The sequence below is a fragment of the Oncorhynchus nerka genome, linkage group LG13 (genome assembly GCF_034236695.1).
Source record: "Oncorhynchus nerka isolate Pitt River linkage group LG13, Oner_Uvic_2.0, whole genome shotgun sequence".
NCBI classification, from domain to species: domain Eukaryota; kingdom Metazoa; phylum Chordata; class Actinopteri; order Salmoniformes; family Salmonidae; genus Oncorhynchus; species Oncorhynchus nerka.
Window position 1 is genome coordinate 98245775 of NC_088408.1, and position 12659 is coordinate 98258433.

A 12659-nucleotide genomic window follows, 5' to 3' on the forward strand; every position below is an offset into this window, starting at 1 on the left:
CTCGAGTAATAAACCACAATTGGTATTACTGCTTGCCGGCCCAACCCGACTCGGTTTTTTATTTTTGTCTCCTCCCTTTCTTCAAATGATTTGTCTGTATGTTACCAACTTTATTCCCATCATATTCTCTTGTTCACCAACTGTCTTCTTTCTGTCTGCGTCTTTGACTTCTGTAACTACCTATTCACCTGTGTGAGAATGCTGTTCATCGACTACAGCTCAGCGTTCAACACCATAGTGCCCTCAAAGCTCATCACTAAACTAAGGACCCTGGGACTAAACACCTCCCTCTGCAACTGGATCCTGGACCTCCTGACGGGCCGCTCCCCCCGCATGTGACACATTTTGATTTGATTTGATTCTTCCGTCTTCACAAATGACAATAACAACCCTCGAAGGAAATCATAAAAGTCGGGCCAATATACTGCATATAAAGATTCATAGGATTATAGCTTTACAACAGTACCTAACATCCATAATATGGAGCTTCTTCTATCAACTCAAAAGTTAATACAAGGTCAAGCTGCCATGATTTATGTGTCAATTACTCTGGTCCCCAAAACGTTATACTCCATGATCAAAAAACATAAGCTAATAGGGGAAACCCCTGCCTTGTTCCTAGATAATTCTACCACCAATAGTCCAACTCTGCATATGTAAATCAATCAATATTTTATTTTATTTTACATTTATGTTACCGGGTAAGTTGACTGAGGACACATTTTCATTTACTGCAAAGACCTGGGGAATAGTTAGAGGGGAGAATAGGGGGGGATGAATGAGCCAATTGTAATCTGAGGATGTTTAAGCTAAACACACCTATATTTCATCACTGCAAGACAAGCATTAAATCAAATGAGTATGTATTCTCCATTTAGACTGTATTTGACATATTTTACTGTATTTTTAACTGAGTTGGACCTTAGAAACCACTGGAAAGTCACATTGACCTGAGGAATTTGAACCTAGTTTTAATATGCTTCATATCATGACTCTTTGAACTGCCTGGATTATAAAATGCAATTGAACAAGTCATTTTCATAGTATCCCCAAGAGAAACCACAAGATAACGTCTTGACTGAGGTCAGTTTAGTGTCTTAAGTGATTCGATTTAAAACGAGGTAAGATTATTTTTAAAACATATTTAAGTCGGTTTTATTCATGGAAATGTTATGTTGTAGGTTACATTTTATACTTCAGAACTGGGCATTGGTAGTTTCATAGGTAGTTTCTTTCAATCTATCTACCCAAGCGGGGAAAAAAAGTATATTTGAATATATTACAAATACAAAAATTCTACAAATTCATGTAATATACTTTAAATAGGATATGCACTTTTCTAGTATATCTTAAGTATACTATACATATACTATCATTAGACTTCAACACACTTATTAAAGATGTATTTTTAATGCATTGTTTTTCGGTCTTTAAGTATACTGTATGTTCACTAGCGTTACACTTAAAGACGCACTATGCAGAAATCACTGCGCCATTTTCTAAAATTCGAATAGTTGGCATTATTTTAGTTTATGTGACAAAACAAGCAAGTATAGTTGTCGAGAATCAGTGTACACTCTAAATCGCTTTGAAATATATTTTCAATAACCCCAAAAGATTGTATTTTCAGCTGGTGTACAAAACCGAAAGTAAAAGACGCAAAATGTAGATCATTTATGTATTTATAATACTTAAATGTTAACAAAACACTAATTAAGTTAGCATTAAATGCATTAAATCTATTTAAAATTGTTCCAATTTAAATCATTTTAAATATACTCGAGTATATTTATCACAGACATACTTCTGTTAAATAGATTGATGAACTATGACATATGCTTGGGTATCTATCTTTCTATCTCTCTCTCTCTCTCTCTGTCTCTCTCTCTCGTTCTACGCTTCCCATCTATCTATCTATCTATCTATCTATCTATCTAGAGAAAACATTTAGGGAAACTTCAGTTGTTTCATTTAATCTAAAATGGTATTTCATTAGGCCCTCTCTTAGATTTCAGACGGGAAAAGAAATGTCAGATGATGAAGATGGACCTAGGTGGGACAACATTCTTTCAGTTTTTGGTTTTTAATGACAAAGGCATTACTGGCCTCTATTTTACAATCTGTTATTGCACCCTCGCAGCGCAATAATAAAAAATGATCTGTACCACAATAGTTTTACATCGGCTGCATTTTCAATCAATTTAGCCATACATTAGTCTAATCAACAAATGAACCATTTAACATGTCGTCGTTTTGTACCTGACATAACCCCCAGCATGTTCCAAGACCAGTTGGCGAAGAAGGTCCGGCCCTTCATTGAATTAATAGACTACCTGAGATCCATTGGGATAGAGAAGGAGCTGCCCCTGCCATCCATTGCTGTGGTGGGAGACCAGAGTTCAGGAAAGAGCTCTGTGCTTGAGGCCCTATCTGGGGTGGCGCTGCCCAGAGGGAACGGTGAGTATTATGTGGACACAATGTCATTATCAAACGGTGAAGCATTTTTTTTTTGTGTGTAAGCTATAGCATAACCTGTTGACTGTTCTCTTAGAATTGCCATGATTTATCACTGAGAGACTATTTAACATACACTACCAATAATGTTAGGTGTCAGATAGGGGTATGTCTTGTCAGGGCATTAAAACCTCTTTGGGCTAGACGTGACAGAGTTATATTATCATATCATGATCTGTCATTAGTACGGCCTTGTTCCCCATCCAGGTATCGTCACCAGGTGTCCACTGGAACTCAGACTCTGTTATGTCAGTGGAGTGGTATGGAAGGCTGTCATCTCATACAAAAACAAAACTTTTGAATTTGATGACCGAGAAGAAGTCGCGAGGCATGTTGAGCAAGGTATGTTGGGTAAAAACGAGGACGGAATTAGACCAGAAACTACCTCTTTGAGGAGCACACTCAGTCGCTCTCCGGGAGAATGGTTGACCAACCCTGATTTACACAGTGTACGATTGTGATATCAGGGATTTTCCGTTGTCCTTTGTGTTTTTTTTAACAGTTTTTCTGTGCATGAGGCAGATGTATTCCATCACAATTTTCACGTTGATTTAACAGCTCAGAACGAGTTAGCTGGAAGGGGAGTGGGGATATGTGAAGATCTGATCACTCTAAAGATCAAGTCTTCCACGGTGTGTGATCTCAGTCTGATTGACTTGCCTGGGATCGCCAGGGTACCAGTACCAGGACAACCAGAGGACATTGAAGCCCAAGTGAGTCTCGAGTTGATCACTTTTTGGAGTTTGTCCAGTAGACTTGCTTGGTTATCTCGTACTGTAGTTCATCATAACAGTCCACCATTTTGATTACGGAGGTTTAACTTCATGCAGATGTGAATTAACCTTAAAATGAGTCAAGTTTCTGTTGTTTCCTGGTAATGATTAGTAGAAGGTGTAGGAAAGGAAACCAGTGTTATTTCCGATTATGTACCACATAATGATAATGTAACACGAAACGATAATGTACCACGTAATGATTATGTACCACATAATGATAATGTACCACACCATAATAATGTACCACATAATGATAATGTAACACGAAACAATAATGTACCACGTAATGATAATGTACCACGTAATGATAATGTACCACGTAATGATAATGTACCACGTGGCTCCCTGCTCTTCTACTTTTTCCGCAGATCAAAAGTCTAATCATGAAATACATTTCGAAAAAGAAAACCATTAACTTAGTGGTAATACCATGTTATAATGACATAGCAACAACAGAAGCCCTGAAAATGGTGCAAAAAGTGGATCCTGAAGGAACGAGAACTCTGGGTAAAAAAATGATAAAGATGAGTTTTCTTTCCTTTTTTTTATTTATTATTATTTTTTTTTTTTACAGTTGATGAAAATGGTTATAGTCACTATTAAGCACTTAGATATCTACGTATTGTAACGCTTTTAATTTCTTTCATTTGGTCTTCCAGCCATTCTGACAAAGCCAGACCTGATAGACAAGGGGACAGAGAAGGACGTGTTGGAAATTGTCCGCAATAAAACCCTTCCACTCAATATGGGCTACGTCATTGTGAAATGTCGTGGTCAGAAGCAGATTGATGATAAAATGTCCATAGCTCAGGCACTTGAAGAGGAGTTGGACTTCTTCCAAGATCACGAGCACTTCAAGTAAAATTTCTAACGAAATCAACAACAACAAAAAACAAATGGCACATGCCACGAATATACAACTGAAATACTTGCTTACGAGCTCTTCCCAAAGATGCAGAGTGTAAAAATAATAATAAGAATAATAATACAAAATAAAATAGTAAGACGAGGAATATAATAAAATCACAAGAATGTTGCTATATAGAGGAAGTACCAGATCGATGTGGAGCTATATACAGGAAGTACCAGATCAATGTGGAGCTATATACAAGAAGTACCAGATCAATGTGGAGCTATATACAGGAAGTACCAGATCAATGTGGAGCTATATACAAGAAGTACCAGATCAATGTGGAGCTATATACAAGAAGTACCAGATCAATGTGGAGCTATATACAGGGAGTACCAGATCAATGTAGAGTTATATACAGGGAGTACCAGATCAATGTGGAGCTATATACAGGAAGTACCAGTACCAGATCACTGCTCAGATGTACAAGGCATTTGATAGTACCTACGGTAGCCTGTAGCGTTTTGTAAAGTACATTTGAATTGTTGTTGTTTTTCAAATGCATTATGCTATAATTAACCATTAAAACCTTTTTAATAGCAAGCAATGACTTTCAACTTATTGTATTGCTGGAAGATCCACTTGCGGCAAGTCTCAATGGTACTTAAAACCCACGTTAAGGTCAACGGCATCATGAACTTTACCAAGTACCAGGACATTTTGGCCAGACACCTGGTTGCCTCTGCCAGGAGGCTGAATCTTGTCCCCAAGTGGATATTCCAGCAAGACAATAACCCCAAGCACACATCAAAATCCACAAAGAAAGTATTAATTGACCCAAAAATCAACATTTTGCAATGTCCACCTTAGTCTCCTGACTTGAACCTCATTGAAAACCTGTGGTTTGAATTGAAGAGGGCAGTCTATAAGGGCAGACCAGAGGATATCAAGGATCTGGAAAGATTCTATATGGAGGAATGGTCTAAGACCCCTCCTAATCTGTTCTCCATTCCCAAGACACATTTGAGAAAAAGGCTCAGTGCCATTATCCTGGCAAGGTGAGGTATTGAAAACAGGGGTGCCAGTAATTTTGAAAAACATGTTTTTACTTGTTAAACTATTTTTTTTTTTTAGCAATTGGGTTAGTATAAAATATAATGTTCATTATTTTTAGCATACAATATAGCTCAGTATTTGTATTATATACTTTATACGGCCTATTTTGCTCAAATTTATCAAGGGTGCCAATAATTGTAGACCTAACTGTACATGTTGACATATTATTGTGATTACATTTTTGTAACACTTTAAAACGTGTTATTTAAATTCCTCTCCTTTTCAATGTATAGATCCCTCCTGCTTGAGGAAAGGGCAACCACCAAGCACCTAGCCACAAAGCTAACCTATACCCTGGTCAGCCACATCAAAGTTAGTCCAATCACGTGCTATTATCATTCGATCATCTGTCCTTTACCGTATGCCTCATGTACACCCCAGGTCTGGTGTCTGACAGCCTGTTTAAGTTGTGTATTTGTTTGTTTTTTTGGTCAGAAATCCCTACCAGATATGTCAAATCAGATGAAAAAGCAGCTGTGGAACGTGAGGAAGGCGTTGGTAGAGTGTGAGGGTGGGCCTCCGTCAGACCTTGCAGAAAGGAAGGAGTTCCTCATTGGCGTAAGTAACCATTCACCTTTCTCTGTCTTTCACCTGTATCAACTTTGGAAGATTCTTCTCTGTGCAATATTCTCCAACGATACTATGACATCATAATAAATATACATATTTTTCCCCCGTCTCTACCTATACTATGACATCATAATAAATATGCATATTTTTTTCCCGTCTCTACCTATACTATGACATCATAATAAATATACATATTTTTTTCCCGTCTCTACCTATACTATGTCATCATAATAAATATGCATATTTTTTTCCCGTCTCTACCTATACTATGACATCATAATAAATATACATATTTTTTTCCCGTCTCTACCTATACTATGACATCATAATAAATATACATATTTTTTTTCCCGTCTCTACCTATACTATGACATCATAATAAATATGCATATTTTTTTCCCGTCTCTACCTATACTATGACATCATAATAAATATGCATATTTTTTTCCCGTCTCTACCTATACTATGACATCATAATAAATATGCATATTTTTTTCCCGTCTCTGCCTATACTATGACGTCTTAAATATACATATTGTTTTTTCCGTCTCCCAAATGTTAAGTCTATGTTAACTAACATAAAGCACATCTGGTATATTTCCTACTGTTCAATGGTCAGTTCAATTTCAACCAATCCAATGGTGCCCATTGATTCTTCAGGAGTAAACAGTAATATAACAGACAACAAAGATATAAAACCCTTATGAGCAGTATAGGGGTCCACTAAAAATGAATAATAAAATTCAATAAATAAGTTCAATAAAATAAACACCTTATTATTACAATATTATTTTCTATGGAAAGTTGTGTCTTACTTATGTTAATTTTGCGTTACTCTCACAAGGACGCTTAGCAAATGAAACACGTTGGTTTACACATCAATTGCTGATGCGTTAGGATGCTATAGGAAACTCTGAGATACGAGTTAGAAATAGCTACTAGAATGATCCTCCGAGTTCGAAATGGAAAACTCGGACCAGAATGATTATTGTTTATGTTTCATCACTCACCTTTCCGACCAAAAGATGGTAAAACATATTGTAATGAAACAGCAGGGAGCAGGTCTCGAACCCTCGAACTTCGAGCTATCGACTGTGCCGCAGAGTCGATTTCCGCGCCTATAAACCCAGGGTCGTTTCAAAGAGCCGGCCAAGCACACGCACTGTCGTGGATGCGAGTGTAACGGATGTGAAACGGCTAGCTTAGTTAGCGGTGCGCGCTAAATAGCGTAACGATGCTTCGTTTGTGTCAGTTGTTGATGTGTGCGGAGGGTCCCTGGTTCGCGTCCGGGTATGGGCGAGTGGACGGTCTAAAGTTATACTGCTACACGAGGTCCGATCACTTCTGACACCAATGTAATGAAACAGCAGGGAGCAGGGTCTCGAACCCTCGACCTTCGAGCCCGAGTTCCGGTGCGCCTTCGACTGTGCCGCAAAAGCATGCTCGTGCGGCAGAGTCGATTTCCGCCCTATAAACCCGGAGTCGTTACAATATTGACAACCCCAATAATGTGGACAATGTATCTAGTTTGACCCAATGTCAACATACGCAAGCTAATATTATTAGCAATGTTAGCTAGCTTAGGCATCTAGCTCAAATCTAGTTAAAATATTTTTGGTTTCATTGTTTTTCCGACTTCAAAACACTCGAATGCATTCACCAACGAGTTCCCCAGAAAAGGATCCAAACACACCATTAGTAGGAGTAAAGTATTTTTTTCTCCATACAAATAACACAACGTTGTCAATATTATTACTCAAATTTAAAACATTACATTTTACCATGTTTTGTTGTTACCATGTTGTTGTGATGCTACCATGCTGTGTTGTCATGTGTTGCTGCCTTGCTATGTGGTTGTCTTTAGGTCTCTCTTTATGTAATGTTGTGTAGTCTCTCTTGTCATGATGTGTGTTTTGTCCTAGATTTTTACATATATATATATATATATATATATTTTTTTTTTAATCCCAGCCCCTGTCCCCGCAGGAGGTATTTTGACTTTTGGTAGGATGTCATTGTAAATAAGAATTTGTTCTTTAACTGACTTGCCTAGTTAAATCAAGTTTAAATAAAAAATTAAATAAACATTGTTACTAAAAGTAATACTATAACTAACTTTAGTTCTTTAAAAGAGGATTAAATGTGAACTACAGAGGAGTCAGAAGGTGTTTGTTATTTTTCTCCCTTCAGATCATAACAGAGTTCAATGAGAAGATTACTCATTTGTCCACAGGGGATAATATTGTCGAGGAAAATCTATTTGTCCTCATGCGAAGTGAATTTGCAGAATGGATGAAATGTCTTCAAAACGCCAAGCCAAATTGTAGGTACACTTTTGAATAGACAGGCTATTGCTCAACATGTCTATATCCATAACTTGTACTGATACTACAGTACACGTACACAGATATGTACACCAGTATTGTTAACTGTGTAAGACACACAAGCAGTAAGATGCACAACAATAAATTGGTGAGTAAACATTGATCGCTGTTCGCGGTGAAGAAAAAAAATGTCCCTTGTGTTTTCAAAGCATTTTTCTGAGATAGGTCTGTAAACGCCACCTACAGGCCACCTACCCTCTACTACACCACTGTGTACAACAGAATTAATCAATCACAATATTATTGTTATTATACTAATAGCAACGTCATACAAAAAGTAATTATAATCGATTATATATTTTCCAAAATTATTAACATTTAACAATTTCTCTAAATCTCTGTTTTTTTTTCTCTCAATTTAGACCACGAAGTAGTGCAACAAGTGGTGGATGAATATGATCTGAAGCACAGGGGAAGTGAGCTGCCAGGATTCACTAACTACATGGTATTTAAACGCGTTGTTCAAAGACTAGTGGCTGAACTTAGGGAACCAGCTATGATGACACTCCAGAAAATCAGAGGTAACTGACCAGAAGCCCTAGATTCCATGTGATGTCCCATACTGCATTGCAATTTCTGAAAGTCCCTTCATTGCACCTGTGAAATGTATTGTTGTGATGCATCGTGTATTGGGGGGGCTCTGATGCATCGTGTATGGGGGGCTCTGATGCATCGTGTATGGGGGAGGGCTCTGATGCATCATGGGGGCTCTGATGCATCGTGTATGGAGGGGGCTCTGATGCATCATGTATGGAGGGGGGCTCTGATGCATCGTGTATGGGGGGCTCTGATGCATCGTGTATGGGGGGCTCTGATTTATCGTGTATGGGGGGCTCTGATGCATCGTGTATGGGGGGCTCTGATTTATCGTGTATGGGGGGGCTCTGATGCATCGTGTATGGGGGGCTCTGATGCATCGTGTATGGGGGGCTCTGAATTATCATGTATGGGGGGCTCTGATGCATCATGATGCATCGTGGGGGCTCTGATGCATCATGTATGGGGGGGCTCTGATGCATCATGTATGGGGGGGGCTCTGATGCATCATGTATGGGGGGGCTCTGATGCATCGTGTATGGGGGGGGGCTCTGATGCATCATGTATGGGGGGGGGCTCTGTGGAACTTCTGACAAGACAAACATGCTTATTAAGCACTCAGGAAAGGAAGTTTTGGTGAATCAGCTACAACTAAAAGGTAAATCGAAAATAATGTTACGTTACATTTTGTCTATCCCATTAACAAATGCATTCCTTTGTGTTTTTCAGAAATGGTGCATACGCAATTTGTTAATTTGTCCAAAGTCAGCTTCGAGAATTTTCCTTATCTTCAGCACGTCTCAATGGTAATGGCCATAATAATTTGTTAATCATTTTAAGTATCGTACCCAGTTGTTTTAAATATTTGTGTGTTTTACATTAAATACATTTACACTGTATTCTGTGTTTTGATATGAGGTTGATGTTCTAGCAGGCAGGAATACATGAGATAAAGCAACAACAAAATATATATATATATACTTTTAATGAAGAATTACAGCTTACACGTGGGTTATATTGTAGCCTGAATCTGTCTCTGAAACAATAACAGTATTACAATACCTCCCAGCATCCAAAGTTAGTTGTTTTTGTTCTCGTGGTAATTTAGGGCTTGATTTAACCCATATCGCTGAAGTTCAGCGCTATAGGTCAATTGAAATTGAAAGGCATTGTTCAGGCGTTGGCGGATTCTGCATTCATGGTAAACGCTGAATACGTCAGGTCAATCGGAAAATTGCATTTAAATGGCAATTACGGATTGAATAGAGCTGAACATCCACAATACGGACTGAATAGAGCTGAACATCCACAAAACAGACTGAATAGAGCTGAACATCCACAATACGGACTGAATAGAGCTGAACATCCACAAAACAGACTGAATAGAGCTGAACATCCACAAAACAGACTGAATAGAGCTGAACATCCACAATACGGACTGAATAGAGCTGAACATCCACAAAACAGACTGAATAGAGCTGAACATCCACAATACGGACTGAATAGAGCTGAACATCCACAATAGAGACTGAATAGAGCTGAACATCCACAATACGGACTGAATAGAGCTGAATATCCACAATACGGACTGAATAGAGCTGAACATCCACAATACGGACTGAATAGAGCTGAATATCCACAATACGGACTGAATAGAGCAGAACATCCACAAAACAGACTGAATAGAGCTGAACATCCACAAAACAGACTGAATAGAGCTGAACATCCACAATACGGACTGAATAGAGCAGAACATCCACAATACGGACTGAATAGAGCTGAACATCCACAATACGGACTGAATAGAGCTGAACATCCACAATAGAGACTGAATAGAGCACTTACTCTTTGTTTGAACTCATAGAAAAACATTGAAAACATCCAGGAATGGCAGTCAAACATAGTGATGAAGAGGATCGAGGAGCAGTTTAAAATGGAGATGCAGGTCTACACACAGGATGATATCTTCTTTGAAACATTGAATCCAGAGGAGGAAACCCCAGACTGCTCCGGTTACAACACCAGGAGCAAATACCCTGAGCTGCTCAAGGCATACTATGAGGTAGAATGCACTACCAACTGGGCACAGACGTCAATTCAAACGTCTATTCCACATTGGTTCGACATCATTTCCTCGAAATGAGGTGGAAACGTAGATTCAACCAGTGTGTGAGTTTCAACTTGAAGATATAAAGTACACTAGGTACGTGCAGAAGGATATATACCAGGATGAAAAACATGCAGCATCTAACAGTTATTGCGCCAACTCCAGTTAATCTGACTGGGTAAATAGAAAAACGGCTTAATGTCCAGAATTTCACAGTATCCCTTTAACTTTAGTGGTTAAAATACCCATAGTCACAAATTAACCCCTAACATCCCCAACAACTGATTGCTAGCTCTGAAGTTAACACGCTAGTTCTGACAATCTTGGTTAACCCAGAACTAAAAGTCTCACGTAATTGGTCAACTGCTCAATGACGTTCTGAGTCCAAACGCGTTAAGAGAAGCGATGCAGTGATCGAGACGCTCCATCATCTCTCTCTTTACAAACTACGGGACGTTTACGGGCCGAATGACCCCTGCCCCTTCCCGAAATGCAAAAACAAATGCTAACATCTGTGAAATTGTGATTTGTCTAAATAACCAGTGATGAAAAAAAACCAAGCCCTGGAACTATTGCTGCTCGTTGTCCAATAGTATAAAGACAAACCTATGGTACCATTCATGTTTACGTCGTCTGGCCACGAGAGATTAGCCCCGAAAAAACAGAGAATTGTCAGGCGTCACTCCAGGTCTCACTTAAACTTTCTTTTCCTCTCCCCTCCCGCCTACCTCTCTCTCAGATCGTGGTGCAGCGACTGGCGGACCAGGTGCCCATGCTGATCCGTTACTTCATCCTGAAGGAGTCAGCCAGGATCCTTTGCAGTAAGATGCTGGGCCTGCTGAACAGCGATGACTTGGACGCGATGCTGACGGAGGAATCAGAGATTGGTCGAAGAAGATCAGCCTTACGGTCCCGTGTGGAGCGTCTTGGACTGGCCAATGACAAGATCAGTAGCCTATGAGAACAAGAGTGGGTTTTTGACAATGACAAAAATCTGAGATTTTGTCACGAAATATTAGTTTAAGTATAATCTGATTCAATTTTACACAAAAATATGTTGATGTCATTCCTATTTTACAAATGGTCTACAGACAGGCCAAATACAGTTTTATTTGAAGAGGCAGTAATGGCCAAATGCAATGTCTTTAAATAATAATAATGATGATGATAATGATGATGATGATGATGATGATGATGATGAAGCTATATCTTGTCTATTCCTATTCAACAGAAATGTGAGTAATATGATTCCCTAGTCTCAAAATGTTTCCGGATCAAATGCTCATGAATTGTGAATAATAACCTCATTTAAAAAATGTCCAACTCCTCAGCTCACACACAATCTCCACTATTTCATAAATCAACTCATTCACTGGCTCAACTCTGCTCCGCCACAGCACTTACTTAACTCAACCACAAGGGGGCGATACAACCGCATTGCATTTCTATACTCATGGGAGGGGCATAGTGATTAGCTACGCCACTATCACAGGATGGATAATCTTGAGTGCTCAGCACAGGACAGTCCTCCAAAGCTATATTTATTCCATCAAAGTGGCTGGTTAGTAGCAGAACACCAAAACACTGATTATCAGGAACATACTGGTTAGTAGCAGAACACCAAAACACTGATTATCAGGAACATACTGGTTAGTAGCAGAACACCAAAACACTGATTATCAGGAACATACTGGTTAGTGGCAGAACACCATAACACTGATTATCAGGAACATACTGGTTAGTGGCAGAACACCATAACACTGATTATCAGGAACTGCTCGCGTCCCAAATAGCACACTATTCTC

General features: G+C 38.9%; 1 protein-coding gene across 2 annotated transcripts; it reads left to right on the forward strand.

The window, feature by feature from the left end:
* Positions 1 to 1879: 1879 nt before the first annotated feature.
* On the forward strand, positions 1880 to 12325 carry LOC115123850 (interferon-induced GTP-binding protein Mx-like). 2 transcript variants are annotated; one of them, XM_065026892.1, is made up of 12 exons: positions 1880 to 2457; positions 2722 to 2856; positions 3073 to 3227; positions 3659 to 3797; positions 3950 to 4148; positions 5490 to 5568; positions 5692 to 5814; positions 8017 to 8149; positions 8573 to 8731; positions 9477 to 9553; positions 10612 to 10809; positions 11594 to 12325. In XM_065026892.1, exons 1-12 carry the CDS (start codon positions 2229 to 2231, stop codon positions 11813 to 11815), a joined length of 1848 nt encoding a protein of 615 aa, XP_064882964.1. In that variant the 5' UTR covers positions 1880 to 2228; the 3' UTR covers positions 11816 to 12325. The 2 variants fall into 2 exon arrangements, with proteins under 2 accessions (XP_064882964.1, XP_064882965.1); XM_065026893.1 differs by lacking the exon at positions 10612 to 10809.
* The last annotated feature ends 334 nt before the right edge of the window (positions 12326 to 12659 follow it).